At 39.0% G+C, this 18114-nt stretch overlaps 1 protein-coding gene across 1 annotated transcript in view; it reads left to right on the top strand.

Moving 5' to 3' along the window:
* Nucleotides 1-18114, top strand: part of WNK3 (WNK lysine deficient protein kinase 3) — a 312303-nt gene that overhangs the window by 76874 nt on the left and 217315 nt on the right. Inside the window, exon 3 of the mRNA XM_004389125.2 lies at nucleotides 9903-10558. Within this exon, the coding sequence (XP_004389182.1) occupies nucleotides 10022-10558 (537 nt within the window). The 5' untranslated portion in view covers nucleotides 9903-10021. The remainder of the gene's footprint in view (nucleotides 1-9902; nucleotides 10559-18114) is intronic.

Raw genomic sequence — 18114 nt, 5'->3', positions numbered from 1 at the left:
CATCTAGCTGTACTGGATTCAGTCCGGTGGGTTGGTGTTAATTCTTGGTTAAATGTTCGGTATAATTCCCCAGTGAAGCCATCTGCTCCAAGACTTTTTTTTTTTTGGGGAGGTTTTTGATCACTGATTTGTTCTCTTCACTTTTTATTGGTCTGTTGAGACTTTTTTCCTCTTGAGTTAGTGTGGGTAGATTGTATTCTTTCAAGAATTTGCCCATGTTATCTACATTATCCAGTTGTCATACAGTTCATTGGATATTCTGTTATAATTTTCTTGTACACAGCATGTAGCTGGATCATGTTTTTTTAATCCATTTTTCCACTCTCTGCCTTTTGATTGGAGCATTAAGCCATTTATATTCAGTGTAATTATGGATGAAACTTCTGCCCTTTTGTTGTTTGTTTTTTGTGTGTCTTAATTCTTTTTTGTCTTTGTTTTTTACTATTGCTTGCTTTTGTGTTTTGTTGGTTTATTGTAGTGAGTCTTTTTGGTTCCCTTCTCTTTAACTTTTGGGTATGTTCACGCTCTGCCTTTTGCTTGGAGTATTTATTCCATTTACATTCACTGAAATTACTGATAAATAGTGACCTAATTCTGCTATTTTTATTTGTTTATTTTTTTTGTGTGTGTGTGTGTCTTAATCCTTCTTTGTCTTTGTTCTTTACTATTGCTTGCTTTTGTGGTTTGTTGGTTTATTATAGTGAGCTATTTTGGTTTCCTTCTCCTTTCCTTGTTTGTATGTTTTGAAGCTATTTTTGTAGTGGTTACCATAAATATTACTTTTAACTGCTTATTTTTATAACATCCTAGGGTAAGTTGTTACCAACTTCAGTAACATCCAAGAAATTCTATACCTATATGATTTCTCCTGATCCCCTCACCCATTTTCTTATTGTTATTACTGATTGCATCTTTATATTTCATGTGCTCTGTAACATAATTTTATCCCTGGTTTTTATACGTTTGTCGTTAAAAAGTGTGAAGGAGAAAACAATTGGAGTTATCAAGCATGGATACCTTATTACTAGCCCTTATACTTGTTCATACAATTCCCTTTACTAGGAATCTTTTTTTTTTCTTTATATAAGTCTTTGAGTTACTTTCTAGTGTCTTTTTCCTTCCACCTACAGAACTCTCGTTAGTATTTTTTGTAGGGTTGGTCTGGTGGATATGAACTCTCTCAGCTTCTGTTTGTCTGGGAATGTTTTAATTTCACCCTTGAAGGACAGTTTTCCTGGGTATAGTATTCCTGGTTGTCAGTTTTTTCCTTTTAGTACTTTAAATATTTCATTCCATTGCTTTCTGGCCTCCAAGGTTTTGGAGGAGAAATCGGCACTTAATGGTGATCTTTGTATGTGATTGCTTTTCTTCAGGATTCTCTATTTTTACTTGTTGAGAGAGGAACTATGATGTGTCTTGGTGTGTGGATTTCTTTGGATTTATCGTGCTTGAGGTTCCTTATATTTCTTGGATTTGTAGATTCGTGTCTTTCATTAGATTGGGGAAATATTCTGTCATTATTTCTTCAAATATTCTTTTAAAAACATTTTTATTATTTTATTGTACTTTAGATGAAGGTTTACAGAGCAAATTGGCTTCTCATTAAACAGTTAGTACGCATATTGTTTATGACATTGGTTAACAATCTCATGACACGTCAACGCTTTTTTTTAATTGTACTTTAGGTGAAGGCTTACAGAACAAATAGTTTGTCATTACACAGTCAGTACACATATTGTTTTATGGCATTGGTTAACAACCCCACGACATGTTAACACTCTCCCTCCTCGACACTTGAGGACCTTTTTTCTTTCTTGGTGAAAATATACATAGCCAAAGATACACCTTTTCAAAATTTTCTACATGTACAATTCAGTGACATTGATTAGGTTCTTCCAGTTGTGCTGCTGTTCTCACTATCTTTTTCCAAATTATTCCATCACCATTATGTTCAACTCACCTCCCCTTAGGCTTCGCATCAAACCTTTTGAGTTGCTGTTGTCAATTTGATCTCACATAGATAATTCTTTTTTTTTTGTACTTTAGATGAAGGTTTACAGAACAGTTTCTCATTAAACAGTTAGTACACATATGGCCCTATGACAATGGTTAACAACCCCATGATGTCAGCACTGTCCTTTCTCAACCTTGGGTTCCCTATCACCAGCTTACCTGTCCCCTCCTACCTTCTAGTCCTTGTCCCTGGACTACTGTGCCTCATTAGTCCCATTTTGTTTTATGGGTCTGTCCAATCCCTGGCTGAACGGTGAACCTCGGGAGTGACTTCACCACTGAGCTAAAAGGTTGTCTGGGGGCCAGATGCTCGAGGCTTCTCCAGTGGCTGTCAGGCCAGTAAATCTGATCTTTTTTGTATGTGTTAGAATTTTGTTCTACATCCTTCTCTACATCTGTCCAGAACCCTCTGTTGTGATCCCAGTCAGAGCAGTCAGTGGTGGTAGCCGGGCACCATCTAGCTGTACTGGACTCAGTCTGGTGGAGGCCTTGGTAGCCGTAGTCCATTAGTAATTTGGACTAATCTTTTCTTTGTATCCTATTCTCTTCATTGTCCCTTGTTCCCGAAGGGGTGAGACCAGTTGAGTATCTTAGATGGCATCACTCTCCCTTCTTGATCTTGTGTTCCGTATTATCAGCTTTCCTGTCTCCTCCTGCCTTCTAGTCTTTGCCCCTGGGCTGGTGTGCCCCTTTAGTCTCGTTTTGTTTTATGGGCTTGTCTAATCTTTGGCGGAAGGGTGAACCTCAGGAGTGACTTCATTACTGAGCTAAAAGGGTGTCTGGGGGCCATAGTCTTGGGGTTTCTCCAGTCTCTGTCAGGCCAGTAAGTCTGGTCTTTTTTTTGTGAGTTAGAATTTTGTTCTACATTTTTCTCCAGCTCTGTCTGGAACTGTTTATTGTGATCCCTGTCAGAGCATTCGGTGGGGGTAGCTGGGTACCAGCTAGTTGTACTGGACTCAGTCTGGTGGAGGCTGTGGTAGTTGTGGTTCATTAGTCTTCAAATACTTTTTCTTTGTCTTTTTCTTTCTCATCTCCTTCTGGAATTCCTATGATAAGTATTTCATTAAACTGTGCACAGCCTTTTTGAACCTCTGTTCTTGTTGCTCTTCAGCCTCTGTAATTTTGACTATCGTATCCTCTAATTTGATAATTCTTCTGACTGATTAAATCTGTTGCTAAGTCCTTTTATTGTGTTTGTCATTTCATTTATTGTCCCTTTTAGTTGCAATATTTCTTATTTTAGATCCTCATTTTGTGCTTGTAGTTTTTCCCTTATATATTTGAGAGCTTTTTCTATGTTTTCCCTTAACTCTTCGATTATATTTAACATTGTTGTATTATCCCATTCTTTTACTTATTTGGTTATCCTAGATGCACTTTCACTTTGTTCGTATGTTCATATGGATGGACCATCATTTCTCTGTGTGTCTTGTGATTTTTTGTTGGGGCACTGGGATTTTCCAGGGTGTTGATTTTTTCACTTCCCCCAGTATTTGGTGTTTTTACCTGAATTACTTTCTGCAAAAAAGTCTTTGGTGGGCACCATCTTCACCGTTCGCTTACTGTTGCCTCTCTCTCTGTGATGGCACTTAATCTTAATGGGGATCCTTTGTACGTACTGTTTGCTTCTCTTTCACTGTTTCCATGGTTCTCTATCTTTATTGTTTGAGAGCCTAACTATGATGTAGGAGCCCTGGAGGCAAAGTGGTCAAGTGCTTGGCTGTTTAGCAAAAGGTTGGCGGTTCAAACCCATTCCCCAGAAGGACTTTGGAGAGATCTGTCTTGTTGGTTTCAGAGCCCCAGTGGCCTTGTGATGGTTGGAGGAGCTATCTCCACTTAGGTGGCCCACCTCCTGGCTCCACTGTAGGGAACCTTCTGTAGGAGTTAGTATCAGTCCAGCAGCCGACAGTTACCTGGTGGGGGAGGGGTTGTCACACTTCTCTAACGGACCCCCAGGGAAGTCTTCCTTGTTGTTATCAGAGCCTGCCCCATAGTATATTAGCTGTGGGTGCAGCCTCCACTCAAGGTGTCTGCTTCCTTGCACACAGCTACGTGTACATGGAGGCAAGTAGAGCGTTGACTGTGGGAGTAGACTGCACTGCAGGGGCCTTCTGTAGCAAGTTGCAGTAGGCTTGCAACTGACAGTGTCCAGGTGGAGGAGGTGCTGGCGCAGTCCAAATGGATCCCCAGGGTAGATCCGCCTTGTTGATTTTAGAGCAGAAGATTGGGGCCCTGTCTCTTTGTATAGGCAGGGGGTGTGGTGATTTGGGAGGCAGGCTCTTCTGCTGGGGTACTTCTTCAGTTCATAGCAGCTGGTGGTCCACGTGGCTCGGGGGAGTGGCAGGGATGGTGGCTGAAGTGATTTTCCTATTGTATATGACTCGTTATTGATTTATTGATTCTTGCCTGTCTGCAGTTTCTCTCCACTTTCCTCTGCTTCCCTGTTCAGAGTCCCTCAAAGATGAGCACCCTTTTTTTGTTGTATTTATTGTTGTATTTGTGGTGGAGGGTTGTAAGGATGGTCTGTTTATGCCACCATCTTTTCAGAATCCAGTTCTCTACCTCTTACGTTTTTTGAGGAACCTCTACACTTTTTTTTCCACAACAGCTGTACCATTTTGCATTCCCACCAGCAATGGATGTGGGTTCCAGTTTCTCAACATCCCCTCCAACACTTGTTATTTTCTGTTCTTTTTTTCTTAGCCATATTAGTGGGTGTGAAATGGTATCTCATTGTGGTTTTTATTTGCATTCCTCTAGTGGCTAATGAGGAGCCCTTGTGGCACACTGGTTAAAATGCTTAGCTGCTAACCAAAAGGTCAGCAGTTTGAACCCACCAGCCGCTGCCTGGGAGAAATATGTGGTAGTCTGCTTCCTTAAAGATTTGTAGCCTTCAAACCCTATAGAGCAGTTCTGCTGTGACCTATAGGGTTGCTGTGAATTGGAATCGACTTGACAGCAGTGGATTTGGTTTAGGTTTGGATGCCCAGTCATGTTGAGCATCTTTTCATGTGTCTTTTGGCCATTTGAATATCTTTTCGGTGAAGTGTCTGTTCATGTACTTTGCCCAGTTTTTAATTGGGTTATTTGTCTTTTTGTTATTAAGTTGTAGAAGTTTTCCATATATTTTAGATATTAGACCCTTATCAGCTATATCATTCCTGAAGATTTTTTCCCAGCCTCTGGGTTGTCTCTACTCTGTTGATAATTCTTTTCATGAACATAAGTATTTAACTTTTGTGAGGTCCCAGTTATCTATTTTATTTTCTGTTGCTTGTGCATTCACTGTTGTATTTGATAATCTGTCACTGAAAAACATCAGGTCCTGAAGCTTTGCTCCTATATTTTCTTCCAAGAACTTTATGGTTTTAGATTTAACATTTAGACCCTTGACCCATTTTGAATTAGTTTTTGTGTGTGGTGTGAGGTATGGATCTTGTTTCATTTTTCTGCATGTGGAAATCCAGTTTTACCTGTATCATTTGTTGAAGAGACTGTTCCTTCCCCATTGAATGGATTTGACACCCTTTTTGAAAATCAGTTGACCATAAATGTTTGGAATTCTTTCTGGATTTTCAGTTCTATTCCATTGGTCTGTGTGTCTGTTATTAAACCAGTACCAGGCTATTTTGATTACTGTAGCTGTGTGCTATGTTTGGAAGTCAGGAAGTATGAGGCCTCCTACTTTATTCTTCTTCAAAATGGCTTTGGCTATTCGGGGTCTCTTGTCTTTCCATATAAAATTGATGATTAGTTTTTCCATGTCTGTAAACAATGCTGTTGAATATTTAGTCGAGATTGCATTGTGTACGTAGATCACTTTGCATAGTATTGACATCTTGTCTATATTAAGCTTTCCAATCCGTGAGCATACGATGTCTTTCCGTCTATTAGGTTTTTTTTAGTCTCTTTCAGTACTGTTTTGTAATCTTCCTTGCAAAAATCTTTCACATCATTGGGTGAATTTATTCCTAGATATTTTATTCTCTTAGATGCTGTTGTAAATGGAGTTGTTTTCTTGATCTCCTTTTCAGAATATCTATTCATCATTTGATGGAAATTTGGATTGTTTCCACTTTTCGGCTGTTATGAATAATGCTGTTGTGAACACTCTTATAAAAATTTTCGTTTGGACATTATCTTTTCATTTCATATATCTTGAGTATATACCTAGGAGTGGAATTGCTGGTTCGTATATTAACTCTTAAGTTATTGGGGAACTTCCAGACTGTCTTCCAAAGTGGCTGCGCCATTTTAAATTCCCACCAGCAAAGTGTGAGGATTTCACTTTCTCCACATCCTTGTCAACACTTGTTATTATCTTTTTATTGTCATTCTTGTGGGTGTGATGTGGTATCTCATTTTAGTTGTGAAGCACTAGATTACTAGCTGAAAGGTTGGTGATTTGAACCCACCCAGGGGCACCTTGGAAGACAGGCCTGGCGATCTGCTTCTGAAAGGTCACAGTGGTGAAAACTCTATGGAGTGGTTTTGCTCTGTACACATGGGGTCACATTGGGCTGCCATGAGTTGGAATTGGCTCAACAGCAACTAACAACAACAATGAGTAATGATGTGGAACATCTTTTCATGTGGTTATTGGCTATTTGTATATCTCCTTTAGAGAAATGTCCATTCAGATTCTTTACTTACTTTTAAATTGGATTATTTGTCTTTTCATTGTTGAATTGTAAGAGTTCTTTATGCGTTTCTTATCAGATATATCACTTGGAAGTATTTTCTCCAGTCTGTGTTTTGACTTTTCACATTCTTTATGGTGTCCTGTGCAACACAAATGTTTTTAATTTGATGAAGTTCAATTTATATGTTTTTTATTTTGTTGCTTGTGCTATCATTGTTATATATAAGCAGTCTGCCTTATCCAGGTCACAATGATTTACACTTGTCTTTTCTCCTAAGAGTTTTATAGTTTGAGGTTTTAAATTTAGGTCTGTGATCCATTTTGAGTTAATTTTTATATATAATCTGAGGCATAGGTCCAACTTCATTTTTTTTACTGGTTGATATCCAGTTGCCCCAGCACCATTTATTGGTTTCCCCATTGAATTGTTTTGGCACCCGTGTTGAAAATCAGTTGACCTTAACTATGTGGGTTTATTCTTGGACTCAATTTTTATTCCACTTCTCTGTGTCTATCCTTATGTCAGTACTATACTGTCTTCATTACTGTAGCTTTGTAGTAGGTTTTGAAATTGTAAAGTGTGAGTCCTCCAGCTTTGTTCTTCTTTTTCAAAATTGTTTTGCCTATTCTGGATCCCTGGAATTTCCATGTGAATATTAGGATCAGCTTGTCAGTTTCTGCAATTTTTTTGGAATTTTGATAGGAATTGCATTGAATGTTTAGAACAGTTTGAGGTATTTCTTCCTATTTTGTTTTTTCCTCCAGTTTTTCAAATTTAATATTTCTGTATATTCTTGGTTTGGCATCATTCTCTTTTAAAAAAATTTATTGTGGTAAAATATATAGTAGATAATATTTGACATTTTAACCATTTTTAAGTGTAGAATTCAATGGTGGTATATTCATAATGCTGTGCAGTCTTCACCACTATTTCCAAAAGTTTTCATTACCCTAAACAGAAATATAGTACCCCTTAAACAATAACTCCCTATTTTTGTCTGTATGCATTTGCCTGTTCTAGATATTTCATAGAAATGGAATCATGTAATATCTGTCCTTTTGTGTCTCACATATTTCATTTAGTATGTTTCCAAGGTTCATGCATGTTGTAGCATGTATTAGAACTTTATTCTTTTTATGGCTGAAAAATATTCCGTTGTGTGTATGCCACATTTTGTTTATTCATTCTTCTATTGATGATGCACATTTGGGCTTTTTCCACCTTTTGGCTATTGTGAATAATGCTTGTGTACAAGTATCTGTTTGAGTCCCTGTTTTCAATTCTTTTGTATGTATATTTAGGAGCACAATTGCTGGGTTATATGGTAATTCTATGTTTAACTTTTGGAGGAACCTCCAGAGTTTTCCATAGGATTTTGCTTTCCTACCAACAATGCATGAGAGTTCCAATTTCTCCACATCCTCACTAGCACTTGTTATTTTCCATTTTTCTGATAATGCCATCCTAGTGGGTGTGAAATAGTATTTCATTGTGGTTTTTATTTGCATTTTCTTTATGGCTAATGATATTGAGCATGGTTTGACATCCTTCTTAGCAAGTCTTTGTGACAAATTGTGCCCTTTAAGGCACATAACAAGGAGCCCTGGTGGTGTAATGGTAACAAGGAGCCCTGGTAGCACAGTGGTTAAGCGCTTGGCTGCTAACTGAAAGGTTGGTGGTTCGAACCCACCAGCCTCAAACCCACCAGCCACTCCATGTGAGAAAGATGTGGCAATCTGCTTCTGTAAAGATTACCCTTTTACTGTCAAGTTGATGCTGACTCATAGTGACCCTGTAGGACAGGGCAGAACTGTCTCATAGGGTTCCTAAGGCTGTAATCTTTACAGAGGCAGACTGCCTGCCACATCTTTCTCTTGTGGAGTGACTGGTGGGTTTGAACTGCCTACCTTTCAGTTAGCAGTCGAGTGCTTAACCACTGTGCCACCAGGGCTCCTTTTGTAAAGGTTATAGCTTTTAAATGCTATGGGGCAGTTCTACTCTGTCCTGTAGGGTTGCTGTGAGTTGGAATCAACTTGACAGCAGTGGATTTGGTTTGGTTGGGTTTTAAGGCACTTAACATAATAACAGGTATACAGGCTTAACTTTGTGGTGAGAAGGGAAGACTTTTCTTGTTGGTGATTTGACCATCCGCTTGAAAAAACTTTTTTTCCTTATATACAGATGTAGCACGTGTATATTGTGGAAAGTTTTAGAAAATGCAGAGAAGTAGAAAGACACAAAAGTCCATAATCCACTATTCCAAGTTAATAACCCCTGTTATCATTTTACTGTATGCCTTCTAGCCTTACGTATATTCACACAAAATGTGCGTATATACCCTTGTGCGCGTGCGCACGCACACACACGCACACACAATTTATATATAAATTATTTATTTTAAAAAATGGAAGCTTGTTGTATATATTTCTTTTTTCATTTAATCAGATAAAGGAAACGTCTTTCATCTCATTAAAAATTACAGTGTTATTTTTAATGATGTATCATACCTCATGGTGAGATATTTAAACCCCTATTAGGCTTCTTTTGGAAACTGTGGTAGCATAGTGGTTAAGAGCTACAGCTGCTAACCAAAACGTTGGCAGTTCAAATCCACTAGGCGCTCCTTGGAAACCCTATGGGGCAGTTCTTCTCTGTCCTATAGGGTCGGTATGAGTTGGAATCGACTCAATGGCAACGGGTTTGTTTGTTTGTTTGTTTTTTAGGCTTCTGTTTGGTTACAGTTTTTCCAAATTGTAAGTGCTAGAATGAATGTCTTTGCACAGATTCTTGCTGGTTCAAAGAATTCTTGCTGGATGCATGTTTTTAAGTCTTTCTTGTCATTCTTTTAATGTAGTGTATAAATATTGACAGTAGTTTCTTTCCGTTAAAATCTTCAGGCAAGATCATAAACAAATATTTGTTTTATTCAAAACTACTATGTGTTAATTCTAGAATTTTAGACAAAAATCACGATTTGGGTACTTGTTTTGAACTAGGTTCTTAACCAACATTCATGCATTTGAAGGTTAGAGAACTATATGCCAAGTAGTCAGCTAGGCACTGAGGTCTATAATGGTAAACAAGATTAAGAAACATTCCCTGGAGTCTGCTGGTTGCTAAGATTGGACAGAAAAAAGAATAAACTTCTTATTAAGAAAAAAGGGATTAAAAAAATCAGGTGACTTGTTTACTTCTTAATGATTTCCTTTGTGGAGTGATTTTAAAATATCCATTTTTCCCCTTCAGGTTGCTATGGAAATATATGAACACATAAAAAGAAGTTCATTCTGATAATTCTGATGCCTGAAATGTAACTGGACTGAAGAGCAGAAAAGGAAAAAAATCTAGTGCCAATATTAATTACAATGGCTACTGATTCAGGGGAGCCAGCTAGCACAGAAGATTCTGAGAAACCTGATGGAGTTTCATTGGAAAACATAGTTCCTCAGATTGCTGCAACTTTGACAGTGGAAACTCGACTGAAGGAAAAAAACAGTACTTTCTATGCTTCTGGGGAAACTGTAGAAAGGAAGAGATTTTTCCGAAAGAGTGTTGAGATGACAGAAGATGACAGAGTTGCTGAATCTTCCCCCAAAGATGAGAGAATAAAGGCTGCAACAGATTTTCCAAGAGTAGATAAACTTCCTTCAAATATGCTAAGAGGTGGACAAGAAGTTAAATACGAACAGTGTTCAAAGACAATTTCAGAATCCTCAAAAGATTGTTTCAAGGAGAAAAATGAAAAGGAAATGGAAGAAGAAGCAGAAATGAAGGCTGTAGCTACTTCTCCTAGTGGCAGATTCCTGAAATTTGACATAGAGCTGGGAAGAGGAGCATTTAAAACAGTATATAAAGGACTGGACACGGAAACATGGGTTGAGGTTGCTTGGTGTGAGCTGCAGGTGGGTGTATAATTTTTTAATAAACTCTTGTTTTAGCTGGCCTGGTCTTCTGAGTGATCCAGGATTAAAATGTGTCATGGATTAAAAGGAAGGGCTTGTCTTCCCTACTCCCTGAAATTATATTCCTTTCCTAGATCCTTTTAGGAGCTCACACCAGTCTTTTCTTTCTCTTGTTACTTTCCCCATTGTTTCAAGGGGGAAATAATCCATCATGACTTTATTTAGGAAAATGCTATTAATTTATTAACCATAGGAAATCCCCCAAACTCTTCTTGTTTTGAAAGCTTTTAGTAAATGAATGCCTTATGGGTTGATTGTTTACTAATACTTGAGAGTGTGGAATGTCAGGGATATATTCAGTGTGATATATATTTCTTTCTTCTGTTCACTTCAGGCAAACTTTTTGGGTTCTTGTAGTGTTCTTCAGAGCAGCAAAGGTTATTTTTTTATTCTTTGAGTTCCCCATACTTTTGTGTTTCTCACAGAGAATTCATGGAAGAAGTAATCACCAGAATCTGCTAAAATTAGTCAACTGGAAAGTGTTTAGAAAGGGAGAAATGAAGCAACAGGAGAAGAGTTGAATTACCTAGAAAAAAGGGTTAAATTACCTAGATATTTGGTTCCATAATAAATATTTATATAGTACTTTTAAATAATGAAGGATTAAATGGGGACAGAACATCATAGAAAGGATATAATAAGAATAGTTTCAGACAAAATCGCATTCATTAAGGGTAGAGTTGCATAGCTGGAAGAAAAAAACACTATGTCATGTTTGGAAAAAGTTCCTTTCTTCTTAGAACCAAGAATGGTTGTCCTTCTTATAAAGTTTTCATTTTGTGTTTTTATGTTCCGGAAATGTTTCAGTTTATGTTTTGTGTCTTTCCTGTACAGCACTTACCCGAATTTGTAATTACATATTCATTTGAGAGATTTCTTGGTCTGTTTCTGAAATTCATCTGTTAAGTGCCGTCAGGGCAGAAACTGTGTCTGTCTGCTTTACCCCTTTGTTCCCAGTACCTCTTACAGAATGTGGCACATAGTAGGCCCTCACTAAATGTTTGTTGAGTAATTGAGTGAATGCGTCACCAAATAAATAAAACATATGAACCATGAAAAAAAAAAGAATAGTTTCAGACAGATATAGGTCAAATATAAGGAAAACCTGTGTGACCTCAATTAGCTCATGGGAAATGGTCAGTGTTCACATGGGATGCTTACAATTAAGATTGAATAAAACCAATAGAAACCAAACCCATTGCTGTCAAGTCGATTCTGACTCATAGTGACCCTATAGGACAGAGTAAAACTGCCCCGTAGAGTTTCCAAGGCTGTAGTCTTTACAGATGGCAGGACTTCGTCTCACATACTTTGAACATGTTATCAGGAGGGACCAGTCCCTGGAGAAGGACATCATGCTTGGTAAGGTAGAGGGTCAGTGAAAGAGAGGAAGACTGTCAATGAGATGGATTGACACAGTGGCTACAATGATGTGCTCAAGCATAGCAATGATTGTGAGGATGGCTCAGGACTGGGCAGTGTTTAGCTCTGTTATACATAGGGTTGCTATGAGTCAGAACTGACTCGATGGCACCTAACAACAACAGTCATCTTTATGGAAGCAGACTGCCACAGAGTGGCTCATGGGTTCGAACCTCCAACTTTTGGGTTAGCAGCTGAGCACTTTAACCACTGTGTCACCAGAGCTCCCTAGAAGGGAGGTAAAAACTGGGTGCATTAGTTCCAGAACCTGAATCTAGACTTTACCAAAACCTGTTGCCGTTGAGTCGATTCTGACTCATAGTGACCCTGTAGGACAGAGAACTTCCCTAGCAGGTTTCCAAGGAGTGGCTGTCGAACTACCGACCTTTTTGTTAGCAGCTGAGCTCTTAATCACTGCACCACCAGGGCTCCGAATCTAGAACTTGGGTAGTATGATATTCTATTGTTATGAGCACCACTAGCTATCATTTATGGGTCACTTACTACATGCTAAGTGTTTCACTTATACTATTTTTAATCCTCACAGCAGCCCTGTGAAAATTAGATACTCTTCTTGTCATCACCATTTTACTAATGGGGAAAGTGAGTGAGGCTCAGGGAGCTGAAGTGACTTGCCCAAGGTTACACAGCTGGTAAGTGGCAGGAGCTAGAATCAAATACAGGTATTCTGCCTTCAAAGCCTATACTCTTGATCACAAAGTGCTGTAGCTTCCTCAGTGGTGGAAAGAACAGACACTTTTGAGTCAGAATGCCAGAGTTCAAATTCTGGTCCTTCTTAATAATTGTGCCACCTTGGACCAGTTACTTAACCTCTCTTGGCCTAAGTTTACTGACCTGTGGAATGAGACTCATACTCAGTCAGCCATGAGGGGTTGCTGAGAAAATGCCTGGTTAGTCCATGTAGACACTTGAGTCATGTTGGTTTTGATTGCTTTTTTCCTCCCTATTATCCCCTCTCAGTCCTTCCTTCATTGCATCCTGCTGCCTCCTACATGGTGTAGCATTAAACTCAGCAGCTAATGTGTTCTTGTTTCTGGCCCTTTAAATTCTAGTGGTCTCTGTGAGTGTGGGTATGTATGTATAAAGTACCACGATTTCACCTATTCTAAATTTGCTGTAGGTTGCCATCCTGATAGATTGAAATTTAGTCCAGGTCCCTGCATTTCTAGGAAGCTTTTTGGTTAACACCATGGTTTTCAAACTTTATATGTTTGCTTCATATGCAGATTCCTGGGCCTATTGTCAGAGATTCCGATTCAGTAAGTCTAGGGTGTGTGCAAGACTCTGCAATTTTAACTAGCTTTGTAAGTGCTTCTAATGTGGGAAGTCTCTTGACCACTCTTTGGAAAGCAAGTTACTTATCAGTCAAGTGTTCTTTAAAAGGTGTGTGTATGTGTAGGGTTTGCTTGGCTTCTTCCTCATCTCATTTTTACCTTTAATAATTTTATAAGGTATATGTCATAGTGGAAATACTATATAATATAAGCAAGCAAACATCAAAATCACCTGAAATTCCACTACTTTGAGGATGCTTTAAACATTTCGGTATATATCTTTCTGGACTTTTTCTTTTGCATAAATCTGTATATGAATGTTTATATGTTTTTGTTTCACAAATGGGATCATACTATAAGATTTTGTAATTTTTTTCACTTATCATGAACATTTTTTCATTGTATTTCATGTTCTTTTTTAAATAGATGTCTAGTATTTGATTGTAAGATTGTCTTATATCTTATTTAAGCAGTCCTCTGTTGCTGACATCTATGTTTTTCTCCATTATTTCACTATTGTAACCATAGCTGTGTTGAACACATTGAAAATTATGTAAATTTTAATTTTGTCTCTGCATTGTGACATTATTAGTACCTCTCATCTTTTTGTGTTACTTTGTCTGTAAATGGGGGTAATAATTTCTGTCTACTTGATAGTAGGATACATAGTAAAGATAAGTCAAGTACTTTGCAAATTGTGTACTCTAGCTCTGCTAAAGGATGTTTAGATACAACTTCAAGAAAATATTCCAGTGGCAGGAACTGCCTAGGGGAATGCCTTCTGTCATTTACCTGTTGAAATGTTGAAAGATCCTGTAAGATCTTACTACTCAAAGTGTGATCACTGGAGCAGAAGCATGGATTCATCTGGGAGCTTGCTGGAACTGCAGATTTTTGGGAACTAGCCCAGTCCTACTGAATCAGAATCTGCCTCTTAGTAAGATATGCAAGTGACTTGCATACACATTAGAGTTTGAAAAGCACTGAAATAAGGGACCAGTCTCAAGACTCACATAGCTAGCTGTGTCAGAATAGGAATTCCCTTAATAAATTAACATAAACTTTATATCACTTTTACAGATTCCTGGCTCTCACTCCAGAATTCACAAATCAGAATCTCCAGGGTACTTAACTTTTTCAAAGTTTTCCAAGTGATTGGATATGTAGTATCTTAATTATCTAGTGCTGCTATAACAGAAATACCACAAGCGGGTGGCTTTAATGAATAGAAATTTATTTTCTCACACTTCAGGAGACTAGAAGTTTGAAGTCAGAGTGCCAGCTCTAGAAGAAGGCTTTCTTTCTGTCTGCTCTGGGAGAAGGTCTTTGTCTCTTTTCAGCTTCTATTCCTAGGTTCCTTGGTGATCATGTCATGTGTATCTTCCCCTTCATTTGTACTTGCTTGCTTGCTTAATCTGCTCTTTCATATCTCAAAAGAGATGGATTTGAGACACACCCTACAACAATACTGCCTCATTAACATAATAAAATCCATTCCCCAATGGGGTTATAACCACAGGTATAGGGGTATGATGGTTAAAGTTTTGTGTCAACTTGGCTGGGCCATGATTCTCGATGATTTGGCAGTTCTGATGTACTTTGGCAGTTATGTAATGATGTAATTTAGCAGTTATGTAATGGTGAAATCAACTCCACGATGAGATCAGCTATGAGCAGCTAATCAGTTAAAAGGGAGTTTTCTTGGGGGTGTGGCCTGCCTGCAGTATATAAATGGATGTTCCAACAAGGCTGTTGCTCTGGATTCTGCATCCTGCTTGTCATCATCTGACTTCTGGTTCTTGGGACTTGTGCTAGCAGCTTACTGGCTGATCTTGGATTTGTTGGCCTCCAGAGCCTGTGAGCCAGCAGCCTGCTGTCTGACCTGCTGATCTTGGGTTCATCAGCCCCTGCATATGCATGAGTCAGGAGAAGCCTCCTGCCTGACGTCTGACCCATATATATATACTGGTTTTGCTTCTCTAGAGAACTCAGCCTAAGACATTTGGTACCAAGAGTGGTTCTAGAGAAACAAAGTTGCAAGAATGATTTTTCTAAATTGTTTCTCAAGTCCGGTTAGTCTTAAAGATATTGATGGCTCAGCTCACCATGACATGAGGTTGCAATAGAAATACACAAAAATATCACCACCAATAGATCAAGTATTGGTGAGAGATGAGGCTCTGGGTCATCGCATGTTTCATCCTTTACAATTTTGTCAGAAAGAGAAGTGTAAGGAAGCTGGTTGGTTGGTGCTACTTTAGCTAGACAAAGTGGTGAAAGAAAGAGACAAGCTCCAGGCTTCAGAGTAAAAGCTCAAGCACCGCATAAACAACCTCAAAGTTGCCATTTGTGCCCTGAAAGAAAGCCTTGTTTCTTATATAGTAACAGAGCTGATATTGCTGAAAACCAAAAGTAGATTCTTATAGTAAGAGTGGCTGAATTACAATGTCAATTGAATTCCCAACGTTGAATGGTGTCTGAAGTTAAAGTGAGGGCATTAATTGGGAAGAAATGGGATCCTGAAAGTTGGGATAGGGACATATGGGCAGATAATCAGGAAGCTGAGCCCCTAGATTCTGTTGAATCACTCCTGCCAACAGAACCAGCCCTCTCACTCTGATCTGAAGAGATAACTCCAGTTTTGTCTGCCAAGCCACCCTCCCCAGTAAAACCATTAGCCACTCCACCCCATCTGATGAGATTAACCCAGCTGTGTCCAAAGAGTCTTTGTCAGAGATATTGCCTGGAATGGCATTTGAGTTATTGCCTAGGAAGGAGCATGAGTCATTGCTTGGGCATCACCTGAGGAAGATGCCTTACAAAACATTGCTGAGTGTTCTCAGGACACATCACCACCCATTTGTGTTTCTAAACCTATAACTGCACTTAAATCCCGGTGAGCCCCAAAAGGTGAAGTACAAAATGTGACACAGGAGGAGGTATAAAACAACAACAAACAAGCAAACAAACTCATTGCTGTAGAGTAGATTCTGACTAACAGTGACCATATAGAACAGAGTAGAAATGCCTCATAGGGTTTCCAAGGAACAGCTAGTGGATTCAAACTGCCAATCTTTTGTTTAGCAGCCAAGCTCCTAACCACTGCACCATCAGGGCTCCATGAGGAGATACGCTACATTCCAAAAGAACTGCTTGCCTTTCTAATATGTACAAACAGAATCCTGGGGAATATGTGTGGGAATGGCTATTAAGGGTGTGAGATAATGGTACAAGGAACATAAAGATGTATCAGTCTGAGTTTATTGATATGGGCTCACTAATGACAGATTCTTCATTTACTGTTTCATCTTGTGAAGTAGGGAAGGATCTAATAGTTTATTTGGTTGGGTCACTGCAGCATGGACTACGTGGTGACCTACACTGAATGAAGTTGAAGTACCAGACATGCCGTGGTATACTGTGGAAGAAGGTATCCAAAGACTTATGGAAATTGGCATGTTAGAGTAGATTTATCAGGTTAGGCCCACAGACCCACACGTGGAGTGCCTAGAAGAGACATCTTTTACCACAACGGTGTGGAACAAATTTGTAAAGGGAGCCCCAGCATCCTTGAAGACTGCTGTGATTGCGATTTTATATAAGTCCGATTTGACAGTAGGAACTGCCCTAACTGAATTAACACACCTAACTACAGTGGGGCTGATTGGACCATGTGGTGGTAGGGGCCAAGTGGCAACACTCAATCGACAAAGACAAGGTAGGCGTGGTTGCCGTAATGAACAGTGGAGTCAAAGCAGTGATCATAATAGTATGGACTCATATGGACTTATGGCATTGTTTACTAAGTCATTGTGTCCCTAGGAGTGAAATAGATGGGAAATCTACTAAATATTTACTTGATATGTACAAGTTGAAGAATTCTAGATCAAGTGAAAGACAGCCTAACTCAAATCGCCTGAATAGAGAGTCACGGCCCCTCAATCAATTCCCAGACTTGAGCCAGTTTATAGATTCACAACCCCTTGAATGAATGGGAGGCGGGGTCCCCTTGAGGAAGGACCCCACTACACAAAAATACATACAGTTATTTTCCTCCCAGCCTTCCCCAAAGGGATCTTCAGCTACTGTTCCAGATGTGGTTTCATTACTTGAGCAAATTAATACAGCTCCTGGTACCTGCTATGCAGCTATTGATCTAGCTAATGCCTTTTTCTCCATACTTGTTTTGAAGAATCACCAGAAGCTGTTTGCCTTCAGCTGGCAAGGCCAGCAATACACCATCAGTTGCTTACCTCAGGGCTACATCAGCTTTCTATCCCTATGTCATAATTTAGTCTACTGGGACCTTGATCACCTTTGTCTTCCACAAGATGTCACACTGGTCGATTAAATTGATGACATTATGTTGATTGGACTTAGTAAGGATGAAGTGTCAATGAATCTGGACTTATTGGTGAAATATTTGCATGCCAGAGTGTGGGAAATAAATCTGACAAAAATTCAGGTGCCTTCTCCCTCAGTGAAATTTCTAGGGGTCCAGTGGTGTGTGACATAACAATATATTTCTTCTAGGAGGCGGAGCCAACATGGCACTATAGACAGAAGCACCATGCTGTCCCTCTGCAGCAAAGACCCAAAAAACTAAGTAAAACTGATACAAATGTCAATCCTGGAACCCTAAGCACCAAATGAAGGAATAAAGATCTTGATCAAGCCCTGAATGGAATAAGAAGCTGACAGAGAACAGAGAATGAGCAAAGCTGTGGAGTGGAGGTCCCCTACCAGCTGACACGGCATGGATACACCATCTTGAACTTC

Source organism: Trichechus manatus, unplaced genomic scaffold (genome assembly GCF_000243295.1).
Source record: "Trichechus manatus latirostris isolate Lorelei unplaced genomic scaffold, TriManLat1.0 scaffold00233, whole genome shotgun sequence".
In the NCBI taxonomy this organism is placed as follows: Eukaryota; Metazoa; Chordata; class Mammalia; order Sirenia; family Trichechidae; genus Trichechus; species Trichechus manatus.
This window is presented reverse-complemented; position numbering and strand designations above follow the sequence as displayed.